Genomic DNA, 20,276 nt, shown 5'->3' with positions numbered 1-20,276 from the left:
ATTGTCAATTTGAGACCTGGCAGGATAGAGTCCAGTGTTTTCACATTCATAAATTTACAAGAGAGATGTTGTTTCTTTCAAGAACATATTGACCCAAGATTAACTGTGTAACTGCCCTCATAACTTACCTTACATGGCTCTTTCAGGACATGCCTGCAGAAGGGGAAGAGAAGTACTCAGAACAGAAACGTGGTTTACTTTTTTAGTAAAGCACTTGGAGGACTGCGCCTATGTTTCTGCCAGTTGTGCAGTAGACAGAGATATATCCATTGGCTTTGAGAGAAGCTCCAAGATGAGCCCAGAACAAGCAGTTTAGATGCCTTGTGTCACTGTACCATATTTGATGAGATTTCTTTAACCTTACTCTGTTTGGATGAGATTATTTCTCTGAGAGTTTCTACATGGTTACAAGAGAGGTGTTCAAGCTTTTAAAATTTTTTTGCATGAAGAGTTGGTTCTTACACTCCCCTGAACAAGAACTATATGAAGCATGAGCAAAAGGTTTCCCTTTCTTGTTTTTTGGTTTTTGGTTTTTGGTTTTTGGTTTTTTTTTTAATTCATTACAAAAAGCCATGCCTGAATTTTGTGGGTTTTTATTCCTTTCCATTTTCTTCTCTTCTCCTTTCACCCTCTGTTTCTCCCCGCCACAGCAGAAAGGAAGAAGCAAAAGGTGTGCAAGAATGACAGAAAAGAGAATTTGTATCATTCCTTTCCTTTCTTTCCTGAATAATCCCCATGAGGACCTGCAGCATGCAGAGTCACAAACTGATACAGACCACTAAGAGCACACAAGTACAACCTTGTCGTACTCTCCTTTTAACTGACAGGTTGCAACCATGAATTTCAAGCTTCCATGCAATCTAGTGCTTTGCTACAGGCAGGTGATGGATTTGGTCAGAGCAAGCAGTCACCATATGACAGTAATGGACTCCTAAATATTATGTGTACTAAATAATTTGTAATTACAGTGTCAAGCACTGACAATTATTCATCTGAAGTAAGATGGTATGTGTATCTTCTCTAGTAATTGCAGTTCAAACATAAGCATTATTCCTAGTAAGCATTATTTCTAGTCTTTCTCTGTGACTCTGTTAGCTATGCTTAAATACATCACACACCAATTTTCAAGAAATAACGTGAGGAACTGCCCTTTCTGGTCAGTTTTCCTATCAACAGCAAAACACTTTCTTCTAATAATATAACAAAGGAGAGGGGTGAGATGATTAGCAGGTACAGTACTTCTATTTTTGAGAGAAATGAAAAAGCAGAGAAACATTTAATCTGTGTTACTGTAGACCAAGCAATAGCTGTAAATTTCAATATATGGAAATATCCTATCCAAATTCTAAGAAAGCTTGACATACGTAGTTGGAGCTACCTAAAATGTTTCAGAAGAACAAAGAATTAAGATTTCATGTGTAATTCTTTGTTCATGAGAATGATTAAAAACTACTTGAAAATAAAGATCTGATGAACAACACCTACTTCTACCCCTTTTTTCCTGGAGAGTAGGTTTTATAACTGAGCTTTTTGAAGTCCAGTTTATAAGTTATCCATGAAAGGATGCATTCAAAATTATTTTTAAAGCACAAAAAATAACGCTGCAGGATTTTTTTACTTTATTCTTTCAGGTTCATATGCAATTTGCACTCAAAACACTACCTAAATGAATATCAGTTCTCTTGTAAACATAGGCATTTAAACAGGAATTCAGTACATAAAAGCACTTTTATCTGTGATTTTCTGCATGGCACACCTGTTAGCTTTCATATTATTTCTCTACATCTAATTGCACTTGAAGAAGAGTCTTTGCCGAACAATTTTTAAAATAGCTGAATGGAAAATGCTGAATATGGACAGTGTTGAACACAGTCTGTTTAAAGTTTTTCGTATACTTTTTTCTTACATATATATTTTATTCTTATCTCCAGCTCTACAAGAGTCACCATGAGGATAAGTACACAGGAGACAATTCCCAGTCAGGTTAGAATACTGCCATTTACCTGTACATTCTGCTGTGCTGGGGGTTGTTGTCAGGGTTCTCTGCTGATATGAATTCTTGTCTCTTTCCCCTGTCCGGTCAGTGGTTAGAGCTGATGCCAAGGACAGATGCCAGCTGCATCTGATATCACACCATGAATTGGACTTGTAATCATCAATAATTGAGTTTCCTGTGCAGACCTCTTGCTGTGCATTTGAAGTTCAGAGGCATTGCTCTGTTGTATTAAAACACTGTTGTTTGATCCTGTGGCTGATGTACCTTGGCACCTCTTTGTGTTTGAAATGTGGAATGTGCTGATTTGTGCCAGCACACCTGCCACAGTGTGTCCAAGTTTAGGATCTGTCAGCAGGCCATTGGTTTGGCCCCAGCACAGACTAAAATGGTTGTCTCTGAGGTGTCCAGGCCTCAGCAACTCAGCTCCAGTCAGCAGTGAGCTGCTGCAGCATGTCAACAACCCTTGTCTTGTGTCTCAGGTAAGTTTACTTACAGACAACACACTCCAACCCTCCTTGAGTTTTGCAGAGAATTTTTGACTAGAAGTGTCGAACATAAGGGAATAATTCCTTCCTCCAATGCTATGTACTGTTTGGAATACCCCTTTTCCCTGAAGAAGGAGGTACTTAAGGCAAATTTTAAGCTTGTGACTCTAGAGGTCTCAGCGAGACTGATGTCTTATAATTATGAGTGAAAAGGTTCTCATGCCTTGTTACCTTCTGGCACCTGAAGCCTTTCCTGCTATGAAAGGTGAGACAATGTTGCTGTGCAACTTCAAGCAGCTTCTGGTTTTCACATGGGAGGAGGATATAACATACTAAGAGCATGGGACATGACTGCTTGACATCACCTGCTCTTTCAAGGAGTCTAAGAATACATACAAACATCTGAGAGCTTTGTGATGCCAAATAGCAATGGGCAGGGGGAAGAAGAGACAATATAAAACTGGCTGTCCTCATTCCCATTGCTGTCACCAGAACTCATGCTGAGTATGTTAAACCATTTGGTCTTGTATCCCGGTAACAAAAGCAGATTTTCTTCTCACTGTTCCTGTCCTGCAAACAGGAAGGTGAGGAAGCCCGTAAGTTAAGCAGAACTTGTTACTAACACATTTATATTAGCTTACTAATATTTTAAATTTGCTCATTATTGTGACAGATTTCAGCAAGACTAGGAAGCCCCATGCTATAACACCACATTGATGATTACAGTGCAGTGAAAGTAGCAGTCTCAGAGCATGTGATGTAGGTTATCCTTCCCTGCAGTCCATGGCTGTGCTCCAAAAATAACTTTTCAGAGCCATGGGCATACACCAGTATGTGATGAGCACAGAAGAGTAATCCATGTGTATCATGCTGTTTGCAGTGGCGTGAGATTTGTAACAATCTGGATGATAAGATTTTCTGCTCACCAGGTGAAGAAAAAATTTTTACATAAGCATTTAAATATTTACAGATGAGACCACAGTATGGCAGAGAGTAGCTTTTATGCACCTGTGACTCTTTGGGTGGCACTAGGAAAGTATTTGACTTTTTAGCTGGTATTTAACACAAGGAGAGTCATTTTGTCAGCTATAGCCACTCACAGCTATGTTTATATGTAAATGCTTGCTCTCACTGAAGTGCCTTATGATAAAATCATCCAAATGTTAGTAAAAGAATAAATAAAATTATTTAACATGCATTAGCTATGCCCTGCTCTTAGGTGTCAACAGAGGAAAATGCTTTCAATTTCTCCAGTTCAGACTACAACAAAGAAGACCGAGGAGAGGAGAGAAGAGGAGAGGAGAGGAGAGGAGAGGAGAGGAGAGGAGAGGAGAGGAGAGGAGAGGAGAGGAGAGAGGAGAGAGGAGAGAGGAGAGAGGAGAGAGGAGAGAGGAGAGAGGAGAGAGGAGAGAGGAGAGAGGAGAGAGGAGAGAGGAGAGAGGAGAGAGGAGAGAGGAGAGAGGAGAGAGGAGAGAGGAGAGAGGAGAGAGGAGAGAGGAGAGAGGAGAGAGGAGAGAGGCTCTTTGGACTTGTCCAGCTGTGCACTGACAAGGGAAGGGCCAAGAAGGAGAGGAAGTAGCTCAGCATATGTTTGGCTTGCCTGTGGTAGAAAAAGAGAATTAAAACAGAAACAATTTCAGTAATTTTTAGGATGGATGAATTTTTAATTCTGGAGAATTGCATGTTAACATTTTATTTTGCTAAAGAGAGGCTGCATACATCCTGTCTTGAGACATTAAAATGAAAATTTGTCTTTATGTTAAGAATATCAAAATCATACTTCTGACTCTTCAAATGCTTTTACAGCTTTTGAAAGCCTGCTGGGGTCTCTGATCCTTGAGTGGCACTTTAGGTACCTTGGGAATAGGTAATATCACCACTTTCCACTCTTGGAATAGATGCATGGTTGCTGTTTTAAAACATAAGGGAGAGTGCAGACTTTAATGTATTGGACAAAAATGAAATTTTACCAGATTTTTTTTTGAGACTCCTTTCTGTCATTTCATCCAGCTTTTGAATTTAACTGGATGTGATAATTTCTCTGGATTTAGCAAACAGTTTAGTTTCAAGAATAAGTTTATTGCATGGCAATATTCAGAAGAACTAAATGGATTGTTTAATAATTTTCAGCATGTTGGATTTTCCTTAAACACAGGGTACAAATATTTATTGCAAACAAAAGCAAAAGCTGTCTGAGTCTGAACTATGCTTTGGCTTTAAGAGTGTAGAGTAAGATGCGACTTCTCAATTGGCTAAAGTTTTAGGTAGTTAAACTCAGGCTTGTTCAGTGGTCAGAGTAGAGCAAAAAGAACTCACACAAGGGGTTCAGCCCACCTGTCTGAGACATCTCTCCTGAAGCAGGATCTCTGAAAACCTTAGATGATGACAGCCTGCAAGACTGCTGCTTTTAGGGAGCTAAAGTTAGGTGAAGCAAGTCTCCTGTTCCATAAGGCATCTTGACTTCCTTACAAAAGACCCTTCCAGGTGACTTCAGACTAGTTGCTTTAAATTGATAGACACTGAGTTCCTTGTTCTGATGTGCAGAAATCGCAGTATTTCCCCCACTTGTGTGATAATGTTAAGTTCATTTAATTAAATTTCCAAATTTTAGATGGTTATTTTGTAGAGGTTTTACTTGATACAATTGTAAAACTTTTGTTTTGTACTTACAGAATCTGGTTCTTACAAGTGCAAGAACAGAAGGAAAGACTCAGTTGATGTTAAGTCAATAACATCTCAAAGTAGTGATGGTAAGAAAGCAAACTGTATGTACAATACTATAAATATACATTAATATTTATTTATAAATAAATAAAGAATAGACTTGGCTTGGGCAATAAAACTGCAGAACAAAAGAATAACCAGACAGATTCACAGCTGGTTAAATAGAGATTACTCCATTTTTTCATAACTGCTGTAAAATTTCTTTCTGATTTGCAAAGCAGTAGATAAGTACCAGCATTGCTATATACTTCATGACACTGCTGAATGCCTTCACAAGGAGGAGAAGTGACTGTGCCAAGGGATAGAAGCAGCTTGCTATAAGAGTGTGTGGTGAAGCATTAGTGTCACCTCTCTTAGAAAACTGCAGCTTGTGCTCCTAAACATATATTTTGGTTTATTAATGTTTAACATGCTCCTGGTTATTGCTCCTGATTACTTGAGAGCAGTACTTCTGATCCCATTTGTGACTGCTTACTGGGTTGGGACAATGGTGGCAGAGATTTCTTTCTGCCCCTATGTGTAGTGAGAGAAACACTGCTTATGGGGAGCAGGAATGGTTTTCATTAGAGCAACTGTACCACCAAGATGAGGGACACACACACCTTACAGGAGGAGCCATGTCTGATAGAGATCCATTGAAGTCAAAGAGCATGAAGTGTAAGTACAACTCCATTCTGAAGTGAAGGAGGGATGGAAAATCTGACAGCAAAAATGAGGGGTGGCTGCCAAAGAGGCAGACAACAGTACAAGAAATGAAACAATGAAGAACTTGCAGGGGGAGAGATACATGAGAAATGGGACACGAGGCTGTATTTTATTGTGCTGTGCCCTGGCCTTCTGCACTCTTCAAATGCTGTCATCTGATTCACACTGTGGCTCTTTAATGGCAGCTCCAAGTTTACAGACCCGACGGTACTCCTCAATGGCACGGATTCATTCTATGACAATAGAAGCTCCTATCACAAAGGTGAGTCCTGAGCACTGACTTTCCACAAACTCCAGAGTTTCAAGTTGCACTCATAGGGAAGTATGTAGTTTCTGGACAGACAAGTAGAGGCTTCCTTGCACTTTGTATTTAAAAGAGTAATATAAGTAATTTGTTTTTATTACCACTTTCTACATCTCATCATGGCCTTCCAAATGCTAGTCATAAGGAAGAATATTAAGGAGGGGAGAAGAGTGCTCTTGCTACATGCATGGCTTATGGCAGAAAGGGGATACTGCTCTGTTGGGTCATGTGTGAGTAGGAGGATGTTCTACCAGTCTCATCTTGGCTCTCACTATTGATATTTAAAAGATACCATGCAGAAGAGGGAGCACCTGCACCATCTTCTGTCTCCCCCACTTTCGGCAGCCTTTCTTCACTCTGTCACTCAAATTCTGCTGTCACAAATCAGCTGCACGGTCACTTGTAACTCACCAGGGTGTCAGGTATCTTCCACTTTCAAATAATTTTTTCCTCTCTCCCTATCTTTTCGTGCTATCATCAAGCTCTTACTTCCCAGCACCACTGTGACTGTAAGAGCAACTGGGTCCTTTCCTTTTCCTTATCCTCAATCATACCCACAGGGAGGCTTGTTGTGACTGTGCAGCAGCCTCTGGCTCCTGGAGAAGACAGCACTGGGACTTTCTTCTCGTCATTCTTGGCAGAACCAGGAGCAGTCACTGCTGCATTTCTGGACTGTGGCTGAGACACAGTATGGGTTTCAAAGAGCCATCCTCTTCTCCCACAGTCCAGTACTTTCTGCTCTCTGCCCTTGACTTCTACATGGAGAATATCATGGTATAATATCAGCGTATCTGAGTCACATCCAAGAGTTTGTGTGGATTTTCCTTCAGGGACTAAAAATTGGTTTCAGAGCAGACCTGGATATGCTGAGGTACTGGGACATTGCTGGTGTTTGGTCCACCCACTGGCAACTATTTCAGATACTTCACGCCATTCTACTTCCACTTCCCAGGAGTTTGCCAATTAAAAATAGCAGATGGATACCAGGAAATCTGAGCACAAATTTACATTTTCAGAGTTGTACTTCAAGGGTTGTGGGGAATTACATTGCATATTATGAGAATTAGCATAATCAAGACAAGAATAAAAATTTTGTAATAAGAAAAAAGTGCCATTCACTTTTCTTTGCCTACCTCCTTAATCTGCTTTCAGGTTATTAACATAATTAACGCTGCTCAGGAAAACAGCCCGATCACAGTAGCAGAGGCCTTGGACAGAGTTCTGGAAATCCTGCGGACAACAGAGCTTTATTCCCCTCAGTTAGGTACCAAAGATGAAGATCCTCACACAAGTGATCTTGTTGGAGGTCTGATGAACGTAAGTAAAATTAGTAAAGACAAAATTGCTGGACTGGTGTCCTACATCACAGTTCACTGCTTTGCTGTGCTAAAATTTCCCAAGCAATGGGAAGAGGACTTGTAATTCATCACCATTTCAGTTAAGTATTTTGGCCTCTTTACTAGCAGTACTGCAGTATGTAGTAAGCTATGGCCACATTTCTGTCCACTGTGTGCATTCATCCTCAAATACAAGTGAACAGACTTGCCATCAGAAACTATATCAAATCTCTCAGAAGATACTGAGGAGATGCTTTATAGAAACTCTAGAAGCTTATATGGGATTAAAGGGATTGCTCTATAGTTAGTCCAGTGTATCAGTGAGGTTGCTTTAATCAAGCTCTAATTTTGGTCCTGTAATAGCAGCAAGAGACAAACTATCTTAATTTTGTCATGGATTTACTCATTTTTAATAGACACTGAGCTAATCCCCATCAAAATAATATAAAGAAAATGAAAAATAAATTATAATGGCCGATTTGAATGATGGAAGTGCCAATGAGAGGGTCAAGTTGGCCAATACACTGTGTATTTAATATCTTTTCTGGAGATCTCAAACCAGTGTTCCAGCGATCCTTTCATGTTTCTTTTGAAAGACCCTAAAACCAGGATTATGCTATAGTGCTGCAATAAGAGCACTGCTTTTAGTACCCAGGAATAGTACCTAAAGTGCATGTAGTGTTTTTGAAACTAGTGATGCAAAAAACTAAGATAAACTTGCTTTCTTTTTCAGGATGGCTTGAGAAGACTGTCAGGAAATGAGTATGTGTTTTCTAAGAGTAAGGCACCATTTTAAACTTCCCTTTGCAGGAGTGACTTCTTTTGTCAGTACTGCTAACATACAGCTTCAGGCTAATTTTCAGTGGAATATATGTCTCTGGAAATGGCTGCAGCACAAGTGCTAGGCTGCCTCAATTTTGAAGTTGAAACAGGCTCAAACAATTAAAATAATGCATTTCAAGATGTTAGCAAAAAACCAAATTGTCACTCAAAGAAATGTTCACTGATATTTTTGGTTTATGCTCAAATGCTCTGTAATAAACCTTTCTATTATAGGCATTTACAGACTTTTTCATATAAGGAAAAAAAGTTATTTTTCTTGAAAAAGAGTTGCTTTCTAAATGGAATTGTGAAGAGGGGCTGGGTTAGTGTAGAGGGAATAACCCAGAAATGTGTTAATTCCCAAATTCCATTTCAACAGATACGAATGTGAGCCATACTCACCCTCCAGTGCCAAACACCATCAATGATGTTCCACCCTGTATTGCACAGCTCCTAGATAACGAGGAAAGTTGGGACTTCAATATTTTTGAGTTGGAGGCTGTTACAAATAAAAGGTACTGCACTTCTTTCCCTGGGTGCCCAGAGAAAGTTTGTTGAGGAGCTGTAGCTCTGGAAAAACTGCAGCAAGACACAGCAAATCTGTGAGAGCTGTCTTGCTTGACACAGATCCACTCTGTCCAAGTGACACTGATCAATGTAGTCTGATGTTGCCACATGCTGGATGCCCTCCAGATGGCCCTTTTTCTTGCTCATGTGCAAATGTTCCTGCTGCTCCTCTCCCCTTCCTCACCTAAATCATCCCACAATTTGGGAAGATCTAAGGCAACTGTAGCTTTTGATTATAGGGATAAAAAAATGGAATGGCAGATAAACCAGTGATAAGATCAACTGGGATTTTAAAGCTTATAATGAAAACAGACATCAGTAGTTTTGAGGTCATGCAGACCACAAAAATAAGCACGTCATCCAGACAGAAAAGTTGCTTTCATTCCAAGATGCAAAGAATCAAACAGACTACCCGTTCTTATGTACTCTCTGTCCATAAAATAGCCATTTTAGAAATTTGCATTTGCCTGATTTTAATCTGCAGATATTGGGGTTTGGTATGCCTTTCTCAGCTCAGAGGCTCTGAAGGTCATCTTGCAGGAGTGAAAAATGTAACTAATGGATAGGACTCTCTCACAGGCAACACAGAGTAAAAGACAACCCAGAGTGGATTTGGATTTAAGAATAAAAAATTATAGGTTGTACTGTGTTTACTGTTTCACACATGGGATTCCCAGCATTGTACAAACACACACACACACCCACACACAGAGCACTTTACAATTGAGATCTGACCTTTTTTGGCTTATGACTTTTTAGCCTTTGGCATGTGCTCATGTCATGTTCAAAGTCTGCTTTTTCTCCTCAGGAAAAAAAAATGGAGTTTTGTTTGATTGACAGATACTAAACACAAAAAAGGGGGTTTTAAGATGTTTTTTTCTGAAACCACAGGAATTGTTGAAACTCTAATGGAATTGTACTATTTCTACAAAACATTAAAATAACTTCTGAAAGGATTATAGATGCAATCATTTGTAACCTTGGCCCAGCTTTTTAGAGGTTATAGATATGCAATTAAAAATACTTAACTTTACCTACCCCTTTTAAAAGCCTTGGTTTCTTTGTTCAATGTATCACTTTTAGAACATCACAAGTTCCTATTTTACAGCAGTGCTTTTTTCTTCTATTGTTTTTCAGGCCATTAGTGTATTTGGGCTTAAAAGTTTTTGCCCGGTTTGGGGTCTCTGAGTTTTTAAACTGTTCGGAAGCAACACTGCGGGCATGGCTGCAGATCATTGAAGCCAACTACCATTCCTCCAACTCATACCACAACTCCACACATGCGGCAGATGTCCTGCATGCTACTGCCTTCTTTCTCGGGAAGGAGAGAGTTAAGGTAGAACGACCACCTAGGAGTTCTTTGGGTTAGGATTTCAGCATGTTTGCCATTTTATGTGTGTCATCCAGAAGTCAGATGTTTAAATAATGGTCCTGGCTTCATAAACTCTCTCTGTCCTTGAAGTCTTCCTGTGATGCAAGCAGGCCCACACAGTTTCTATAAAGTCTGTTTATACAAATTTACATTTTTAACTAGCAATGATGGAGATGGGGAGGGAACCTGGCTCTTTTCTGTCTCATGTTAACTGGCTGTAGGTAACAGTTCTTAATAAAGCTTTGCAAAAGCTGTGGAGAGGGAGGTGTGAGCTATTCTCCCTGGTACTCAGCAACAGGACATGTGGGAAAGATTCAAAGCTGTGCCAGGGGGAGTTCAGAGTGGACATTAGGAAACATTTATTTACTAAGTGGCTAGATACTGGAACAGGCTTCCCAGAGAGGTGGTTGATGCCCCGCACCTGTCAAGTGTTTAAGCGGCATTTGGACAATGCCGATAACAACATGCTTTTAACTTTTGCTCAGTCCTGAAGTGGTCAGGCAGTTTGGCCAGTGATCACTGTAGGTTACTTTCAAGTGAAATAGTTTATCCTATCCTGTGCTAAAACATAAGGTGTGTGGAGCAGAGTCAATACAGATACATTCAGGCAAGCATGAATGTGGAAGGCAAGCACAAAGTGGAAGGAAACCAGTAGGTCATCTATCCATTGAAGAATTCTATGCAAAGATATTGCTCAGGTGACAGCAGTGTAAAAAGCTTCATTAAAGAAAGCATATTTGGATAAGGGTAGGAGTGGAAATTTTGTGGTAGGTAATCGGTGAGCACAGTGAATGGAAAATGACTGCAAGGAGGTAGGATCCCTTTTTAAGTTTACATTTGTGTAATTGTGGGTACCTGGAAGTTATCAGAAAATATTTACTGTAATTTTTGTGCCACATTGTAATTTTTCTCTCTTCCTGTAGGGAAGTCTGGACCATCTAGATGAGGTAGCTGCATTAATAGCTGCCACCATTCATGATGTAGACCATCCTGGACGGACCAACTCTTTCCTGTGCAATGCAGGCAGTGAATTAGCTGTCCTTTACAATGACACAGCGGTATTAGAGAGTCATCACACAGCACTGGCATTTCAGCTTACAACAAAAGACAGCAAATACAACATTTTCAAGAATATTGATAGGTGTGTCTGCTGCACAAGGGGAGTGTCCATGTATGGACTGCTTATTCGGCAGTTTGGGGCAAACTGAGAGTCTACCTTCTAAACAAGAATACATAGTTTAAATACAGATAATAAAATTTACCCTCTTCTGGAATCCTATATAGACATGATTTATACAAAGGTTTTAATTTCCCCCCCACCAGCCCTGTCTTGCAACTTGGAATTACTGGAAGCTTCAAGAGATGTTTAATAATCTTTTATGAATTCCATTAACTTGGTCCAGTTAATGGCCTCAAGGCTGCATCTTTGCCCACTGCCTTTTCATTGAAGGAGCCTGGGCACTACTTTTTTGGGATATGTTTTACACACCAGCAGCTAGATGCTGCATGTTGTGCCTGCACAAGGTCCTATGCATCCCAGCACTACTACATTCACATGGAATTGAAAAGGTGGTATCAGAGGACATGAAGCTCTGGGAGAGCTGGAAGCTCCCTGTAGTTGGCTAGGCATGCAAGTAGCCCAGGAGTTCCTACTGCATGACTCTAGCTTTTGTAGGGACAAGGTGGGAGAGAAAGAGCTCTGAAAGGGAAAGAGCATAACCCCAAAGAGGTAATTGATCTGTCTACCTCCTATAACACTGTTGTTTTTGAAAAACCTGAGATTTGTATTTCAAGCTAACACTAACACACAGCAGAACATACATGGACACATTGGCGCCATTCCTGGAGAAGTTATCTTAGTCTTACAGCAATATGAAACTGAGATGTAAATTTTTGTTGATTTCACAGGATTTTCATTAAGTAAAAGTAACGGAGCAGGGGGAACTTGGAGAGGCATGATCTTGTACATTCCTCCATCCTTAGACTGTTCCTAACTCTGAAGGTGCCAGCTAGTGGCTGAGTCCCTGAGCAGTGTTTTATGGGCAGGGATGAGGAAAGGGCAGAGCTCTGTCTGGCAAGCTCATGAGCAAGAACTCTTTTTCTTTCCTAGAAATCGCTACCGGACATTGCGACAGGCCATTATTGACATGGTTTTGGCAACAGAGATGACAAAGCACTTTGAGCACGTGAACAAATTTGTGAACAGTATCAACAAGCCTATGGCATCTGAGGAGACCAGCCCACATGTAAGTGCTCGCAGGACTTTATGCCTTCAAGCATTTCAGAGAGGTTCTTCCCAGACAACCTTAAGTATAATTTTCATTCACTTTGCATTAATTTGCATTATGGCAATGCCCAAATGACACAAATGGATTTGTGGCCTCACATATCAAAGTGTGAAAAGATACGCTTTTTCTCTTTTCTGCTCTTAGTTCATTTAAACACTTCATTTTATAAGCCTTGTGTTAAAAGCTATCTTGTATTCAGGAAATATATGAATGGATGTTGTTTTACATGGAAAATTCTGCACACGGAGCCAGGATGGCACCTGTTCCTATGGTCCTGTCTCCAAACAGTGGGATTTGTCTGAGCCTAGGGATGTAACTGAAGAACCTCCTCGACAGTTTTGTCTCTGTGTAATCTGGAGCTTTCAAGCCCTGAGGAACAACTTCCTGAGACCTCTCCACTCCTGATTGTACCAAGAGATGTCCAGGCCTTTTTGCAGAAGAGTTACAAACCCTCATGCTCCACCAGGGTTTATTTAATAAGCTGCCTCTGAGTTTCCCATCCCCTCCTTACCTTCTCTTGCCACCTCTCGAGGCTGAGCACCCAGGACCTGACCAGGTTCTCCAAGGCAGTGTTACCTGAGGAAAGACTATCTTAATGCACCTTAGTGAATATAATGCTTTGTTGGAAACATGCAAAAAAAATCAGAGAAAACTGAAGGTCAGCAATGCTAAAACCAAATAGAAGTATCTTCCGTTAGCTATCCAAAATAAGACTTTGTACTGTAGACTGTAGTGGGTACCATTTACAACTTTAAAGACAGCATTCTGTCATCTAAAATTACCTGCTTCTAGGGACTGCTAAACTCCACTCTCCCACAATATGAGCTGGAAAACACAAATGCTGCTGAACTTATCTCACAATAAACATGAAGGACAGAACCACTTGCGGTACAGACTTCTTGTTTTCCCTCAGTATTAGGTTGTTCTGTTCTTTACTGTTAACCGTGGCTCTTTCTGGTTTTGGTCTTGAACAGCACTTAAGGTACAGGGTTAACTTGACAGCTCTTTGTTGGGCTACCCATGCTGAAAAAGGATTAACTGCTAAATATAAAGTTAGAAGATTAATGCCTGAATCGGCAAAAGTCACAGCAAGAAACTTCCCCATAAGCCACAAAGATATTAATTTAGTTGTGGTGGCAGAAAGTACTTACATTCAGTTTTTAACTCAAGAGTTGAATTTAGCAGTGAAGGGAGGCCAAAATCCCACAAACATATTATTTTGAGAATAGCATTAATGCCATGTGAGCAGAGGTGGAGGTCTTTCATTACTCCGTAATTTAACTGTGCCTTTCTTTTTAAGACCCAGAATATAATGCCACAGCAGACTGGGAACAACTACCTTGTCACCACCATCTGGTCTCCAGAGCAGTCAGTAAGAAGTTTGGTATTTTACTGTCTAGCAAGCAGAGAATTTCTGCAGTCAGTCTGCTGCTCCTGTGATTTCCTACTGTTAATCTCATAGATTACGTAAGATTTCACCCTTACCAGGAACTGAGATCAAAGATTATTCCAGGCTGAAGGTTCAAAATCTGATACAAAGGAAGCAGTTCTACTTGGAAACATTTCGGAACTGAATGTCAGAGACCTGCTTTTCTGTGTGTAAAAGAAATAGTTGTGCCAGTCAATTCAGTCACCTGTGCCTGCCTCAGTTTTCTCATTTAGGAATAAAAATCTAACTCCAGAAACTCCCCTAAGTGAAGCAGTCCCTTACCATCACCATCCCTACCTTTAAACATTCAGAAGTGAGGATTGTTTGTGGGCTTACAGTGAATGGTGAATGTGTCACGATCCACCCTCATGGACAGGATTGTGATGGTTCATTATCTGATCTCAAGGTACAAAACACCAACACGGCAAGGGGGTTTGCAGTAACAATCAAAATCAGTGTACTTTATTGAATGATCACAGCAAAATGCATTGGAGGGGATTGGGGAAGAGAGAGAGAAAGAAAGAGAGAGAGAGAAAGAAACCCTGTAGGAAAGGAAAGGAAAGACAGAGTAAGTATATCTACCAACATAGAGGCAATGCAATTCTTTGAGGTCCAGTAGATGTCCAGTCGAGGAGTCGCCTTTACGCAGGGGGAGATCTCGAGGTCTAGCTGACTCAAAGGGCTTTTTATTAGAATTTTCTGTTGGAAGTTGGGAAGGAGGGGGGGAAGGATACAATAGTCTCATGATCTCAGGAGTGGGGGAGAGCCATTGTTTTCCCTGGTTCAGTGGTCACTGCCTGCAGGCAAACATCTCAGTTTGATCAGCTGTTCTCCCACACACACACTGCCCTCCTCCCCCCAGGTTACAGGTTTCAGTCCTAGAGGAGAAAAAGGAGTCTTTTCCATATAGAGGTTTTATGTCTCAGTCTTAGAGGGAGTGGTTTCTCCCATCTCAGTCCATCTGCCACGGTGGTTGTACAGTAGATGAAGGGTCTTCTGTGGAGACCACCAAAGGGTAATTCCAGAAGAGAGTCCAGCTAGGCTTGGGGGTGGAAAACTCCAGGCCATTGTCACAGAGCAATGCAGGCAAAGGAAGGTCAAGATGCTCCTTGTCCTTTTCACGGGGAGCAGTGTAGCATGAGGTGGACAAACGCACCTATGAACAATAATTCAAGTTCCAGTCCCGGGGCCTTGGCAAGCCCCCACCAAACCAGGATGTAGGATCCTCTTTCGGTGGTCTCAGTCTTTTTTCATGACGATCGTGAGGCAGATGAGAAAGCAATCTTGGGCAGAGTCTTACAGAATGCATCCCCTATCATGGGATACATCCCCTATCATGGGATGCATCCCCCAAGAGGGCCAGGCTGGGATACAGAGAAGGTAACATCCTACCTGTTAAAGAGCCTGTGGCACTTTATTTCACGAACTTTGATACTAATATTGAGAATGACCACAGCTGTAATATGTATTTGGGTTATCATTAGTTACTTAGCAAGGCACCAGTTCTCAGACATCACCTTCTTCTCCAAGTTCCTGGTGCTCTGCATGAAATTTTAAGGCAGTAGACTGGGTGCCTGCTTAGTGCCTAAGTCTCGTAGAGCTGATAATGATGCCCTCGGTCCTGCTACCAGGGGATGCCGCCACTGGCCCCTGTAACCAACTCTCCTTTACAGAGCGAAGGCAGCAACACTGAATGTACAGCCAACATAAAGAATTTTCCAGATAACCAGACACTGATCAAGCGCATGATGATTAAATGTGCAGATGTAGCAAATCCATGTCGCCCCCTAGAGCTATGTATCGAATGGGCAGGCAGGATTTCAGAGGAGTACTTTGCACAGGTATGTATATTTTTATTATTTAACTATTATGTTGTATAAGGAAGTGCACATTGGCTGATTCACATAGGGTCTGCCTAGTGTCACCACAGAGTCCAGATGCATGTTTTTTGTTGGCAGTCAGAACTGACCCCTCAATTTCACACAGAAGGAATTCACTCCAAGCAGTTAGCTAGTTTGCTTATCATGAAGCTCATTGTACAGAAAAGTGGAAAGGAGGCTTTACGCTTTCATGATCTGACCAAAAACGATTTGATTAGTCCTACTCAATTCAACTGGCTGAAATTCAAGATGGTCAGTGCTCTAGCTTCTTGTCCCAATACCTTCCCTGAAGATCAATGCCTCAGCTGAACTATTGGGATCGCCCTTTCTCTTCTAAGATGGAACCTGAACTACTATCACTGTAGGCAGAAGAGTAGTGCAGGCATGTGGGCAGTGTAAATACTTAACACATGGGATGTGTCCAGATAGTACTGGAAGCTCAGCTTTCTTTCTTCACATTCAGTTTTTCTGACAGAAATGCAACTGGCTTCCTGAAACACTCTTTAGCTCTTTAATTAACAACTGATAAAATCTTAGCTTTTATTTGCCAGTAATGGTGCGGAAATAACAGCTATGAGTGGAGAAGAAGAAAAGTTGGCATGCCTACCCTGCAGATTCAGGTCACACATGTGACAGTTACTACTGAAAGAAAATTGTAGCTACTACCTGAGACATGTCTGAATTTCATTTTAATCATAGTGAATAAATTTTGTCATGTCCTAAGAAAGATCAAAGATCCCTTATGTTATATCGCCCTAGCAGTCAAGGTATCATAAACTAGCTTTAAATTGCCCAAATTAAGCACTGGCCTGCTTGCAGCAATGTGAGATTCAGAGAGCTCTTTTCCTATTTATTCACCTCTGCTAATTTTGGAGACTGCTCTGCTGCCAATTCCTGTTTTAAATGTTGCCTGTACTACTTTAAAGGGGATGTTTTTCCAAATTACATTCTAAAAAACTACTGAGGTGATCTGATCCTCCACCATAGTGGGTGCAAGAAAACCAGGCCTCTTCCAGTTGGGGACAGCGTTAAAGGTCACACCTTTACTTCCATTCACCTTATAACCTGATACAAGCAGAGGAAGTAGCACCAGCAACAATCTCTTATTACTTAAAAGACAAATGGTTTGTAACAGCCACTACAGATGTGGAAAAATAAGAGATCAAACCTGTTCTCTGCTAAAGGACTCTGCAATCCCATTTTCCACATTTTTAGTTGGTGTATTCTAATCACCAGATTACAACATTCTGTCCTGTTGGAGCTAAGTGCAATCACAGACTGCAGTAATAAAGAGTACTTGTGAAACGGAAGAAAGGGAAGAAAGGAAAGAAAATTAAGAGATGTTGACTTCAGTCCCTGTTCCAGACAAAATAATACACATGAAACTAAGGTTCTAAGGCTTGTCTCAAATCTCCTATTGCAATTAATCAAATGCCTTGACCTCTGCTATTGCAGCACGAAAGTCAGCAAAGGTCTAGTTGCTAACTGGAGTTTTGTCTTCTTAGACTGATGAAGAGAAGAGACAGGGCCTGCCTGTTGTAATGCCAGTATTTGACAGAAACACCTGCAGCATCCCCAAGTCCCAGATTTCCTTCATTGATTATTTTATAACAGATATGTTTGATGCATGGGATGGTAAGTACTGATTTTTCTTCCTTGCTCTGACACAGAGATTCAGAGATTCCTACAGTCCAAAATTACTAATCTTAAGCTGGCCTTGCATCCACTTTTTTCAGAGGCAGTACCTATATATAAGCAGTACAAGACAGAATATTGTGCAATCATGACACTGAAGTCTGTTTCACTGCACACAATGAAGTTGTAATGCAATCTATGTAGAGAAGGAGTAATGGCTTAAAACTAAGCTTTTTTTCATCTATGTGTTTTTTCCTTTAGCACTGTATTTCTTCTGAGCTGCAGGAACTAAGACCATCAATGGCGGCATGTTAGCATAATTTAATGAAGTCACCATGCATTTGGAAAGGGATTTTCTTGAAAGAGAAACACACAAACACAAAAAATCTTTCCCCTTTTAGTATTACTTTAAGGAACTGGAAGAACAAAAGAGAGTAGGAGAATGCCAATTTCAGATCAGGCTGGGCTGTTCTTCTACCTATTCTATAAACATGGAAAAACTCTTTTTCCTATTCTTTCAGCATTTGTACATCTGCCAGTTTTGATGCAACACTTGGCTAATAACTACAAACACTGGAAAACACTGGATGATTTGAAGTGCAAGAGTCTCAGGCTCCCATCAGAAAACAACAACTGATACTCAGTAAAGAAAACCAGACCTCTTGCTCTACCAGTTTCACTGTGAATCATTTACAGAAACTCTTGGCTACAAAGGGGATTAATGTTGCTTTTCCAGTGAAATTCTGGACTGTGTGACAAGAAGGAAATATTTTAATCATTTTTAAGCTTCTATGACTTCTACAGAAAAATGTTTTTAGAGGCTATATAAACCACAGATGACTAAGTGCTCTTCGGAAATAATATTTTGTGGCAGAAAATGTACTTCTGAAACTACTTTCTAATACTGAATATGCACCTGTTGAATCTTTTAGTTGATACAACTGTATTCACTAATGCTTCACACAACTGTTTTTCAGAGAGAGGTAATCAATCTAGTCACCAGGAGAGTAAGAATAGCCTAACAAATAAGGATAGAAACTTCCCACTTATCTAGCATAAATTTGTTCCAATTCTATCAATGTTCTTCAGCTCTATGAACCATACTTCTAAAGAGAACGTGCACAGCAAGACAAGTAAATCTTAATAAATTGGATACATAAAAAACCCAAACAAACATGACACCTTTTAAAACACTTTCTTATTACAGAGACTCTCTCACAGCACCACCTGTTCTTTCTTTTCCATATAAAATCTTCATAGGAGTCAATGTTATCTAAAACTGATCATATCATACAGGAAAATAAGCATGTTCTGTCTAGGTAGTGCCATCCACATGGTTCTCTGCCATCTTACAGATGTTATCACAAGTTTTCATCAAATTTTACACAAAAAAACCTATTGTGGCACTTGATCACCATACTTTTTTTTATAAAAATGGTGTTTGTAAACATGGTCATCACTTTTATTAAACTGATCTAAATTTTATGGCAAGTTCATTTATTGTGTTACTTCTAAGATGAACCTATCACTTTTTAAAAAAAGTTTCCAGGCTATAATTTATAAAAGCATTATAATTTGTACTGCTTTATCCTCCTAATAAAATGCTGATTGGTTTTGTGATGCAAGAAGTACTTTGAAATATGTATATCAGTTGGAAATCAAATACAGTTCTTCATTAGTTCTAAGATATGAAATTTATGCTAAGGCTTTCAAAGCACAAATGTGTATTTTTGTACATCTCATTTTAATCACATGCAGAACATGAGTTTAAATTTTAGACTATTCTCAGACTGTTCAGTAAATAAATACTAGCAGAACTGCTGATTTTTAACACTGTGCACTCCAGGCTGCAAGCAAGACTGTCAAAGCTATGGCTGCAGCTAAAGAAGCAGTCCATCTATCCTGTGCTCAAAAATCAAACTGGGTAAAGGAAAAGGGGAAAAAAAAGCACACAGCATAGATTGCTATGGAAGAATAGTGACAATGCTGTTTACTGCAGGTAGCTTACATATGTGCCAACCCTTTTTGTATGTTTTGTACCAAGTTCTGAAACAAAAGGCAACATTCATAAAATGTATGCGCAGAAGAATGTATAGAAGCTATATTTTTGTTAGAATTGTAACAGATCCTTACTTTTGTCATAGCCAAAGCAGGTTGCTGTGTATTAAAATACTGCATCGTGTATATTTGAAGATTGGTGTTTCTGGTGAAGCATGGTTATTCATTCTTTCCTATAATCTGTGGCAACATTCTTCAGTGGATTTTTATTCAGAGAAGCTTAACCTCTTTTTAAATACTGTATACTGTTTGCTTCTACCATTTCTTGATTAGAACTAGTGCTCTCTGTGTTTGTACCTTAACTATTCTGAACGGAACATTCACTGCAGCTTGCATTAGAAAACAGAATTTCCCAAGATTTAAGCTTTGTTAACTTAATTTGTTAAATATAGCAACATTGTAAGACCACATCCATGTTGTAAAAAAATTAATTCATAATTTTTGTCACACTTCTGTCACACAGAACAAAATGTCAACAGTGGAGGCATCAAAAAAATAAAGTTCTACTTCTGAACCAGAACTGAGGCCAAGGCATTAATACAGAATCACTATATTTGTTGCAGGATCTTGTGTTTCTTCCTACAGTCAGACAAAAAAAATTTAAAAATTAAAAAAAAAAGAAAAAAGAAAAAATTTTGTGGATATAGGTCCTCTTTAATAGCAAAACAAATCAG

General features: G+C 39.9%; 1 protein-coding gene across 5 annotated transcripts in view; it reads left to right on the top strand.

Annotated features, from left to right (window-relative positions):
• PDE8B (phosphodiesterase 8B) overlaps positions 1-20,122 on the top strand; it is a 94,905-nt gene extending 74,783 nt beyond the window's left edge. For 4 of the 5 annotated variants that reach the window (XM_038125869.1, XM_038125864.1, XM_038125867.1 and 1 more), the window contains exons 11-22: positions 1,932-1,983; positions 5,154-5,231; positions 6,096-6,172; positions 7,367-7,531; positions 8,285-8,330; positions 8,753-8,888; positions 10,078-10,276; positions 11,236-11,453; positions 12,423-12,558; positions 15,703-15,870; positions 17,415-17,544; positions 18,066-20,122. In XM_038125869.1, the coding sequence (XP_037981797.1) occupies positions 1,932-1,983; positions 5,154-5,231; positions 6,096-6,172; positions 7,367-7,531; positions 8,285-8,330; positions 8,753-8,888; positions 10,078-10,276; positions 11,236-11,453; positions 12,423-12,558; positions 15,703-15,870; positions 17,415-17,544; positions 18,066-18,181 (1,521 nt within the window). In that variant the 3' untranslated portion in view covers positions 18,182-20,122. Of the gene's footprint in view, positions 1-1,931; positions 1,984-5,153; positions 5,232-6,095; positions 6,173-7,366; positions 7,532-8,284; positions 8,331-8,752; positions 8,889-10,077; positions 10,277-11,235; positions 11,454-12,422; positions 12,559-15,702; positions 15,871-17,414; positions 17,545-17,805 lie in introns of all 5 variants that reach the window. The other variant, XM_038125865.1, reaches the window with a different exon arrangement.
• The last annotated feature ends 154 nt before the right edge of the window (positions 20,123-20,276 follow it).

Source organism: Motacilla alba, chromosome Z (assembly GCF_015832195.1).
Source record: "Motacilla alba alba isolate MOTALB_02 chromosome Z, Motacilla_alba_V1.0_pri, whole genome shotgun sequence".
Lineage (NCBI taxonomy): Eukaryota > Metazoa > Chordata > Aves > Passeriformes > Motacillidae > Motacilla > Motacilla alba.
The sequence above is the reverse complement of the archived record's forward strand: the minus strand, read 5'-3'. Positions and strand labels throughout refer to the sequence as shown.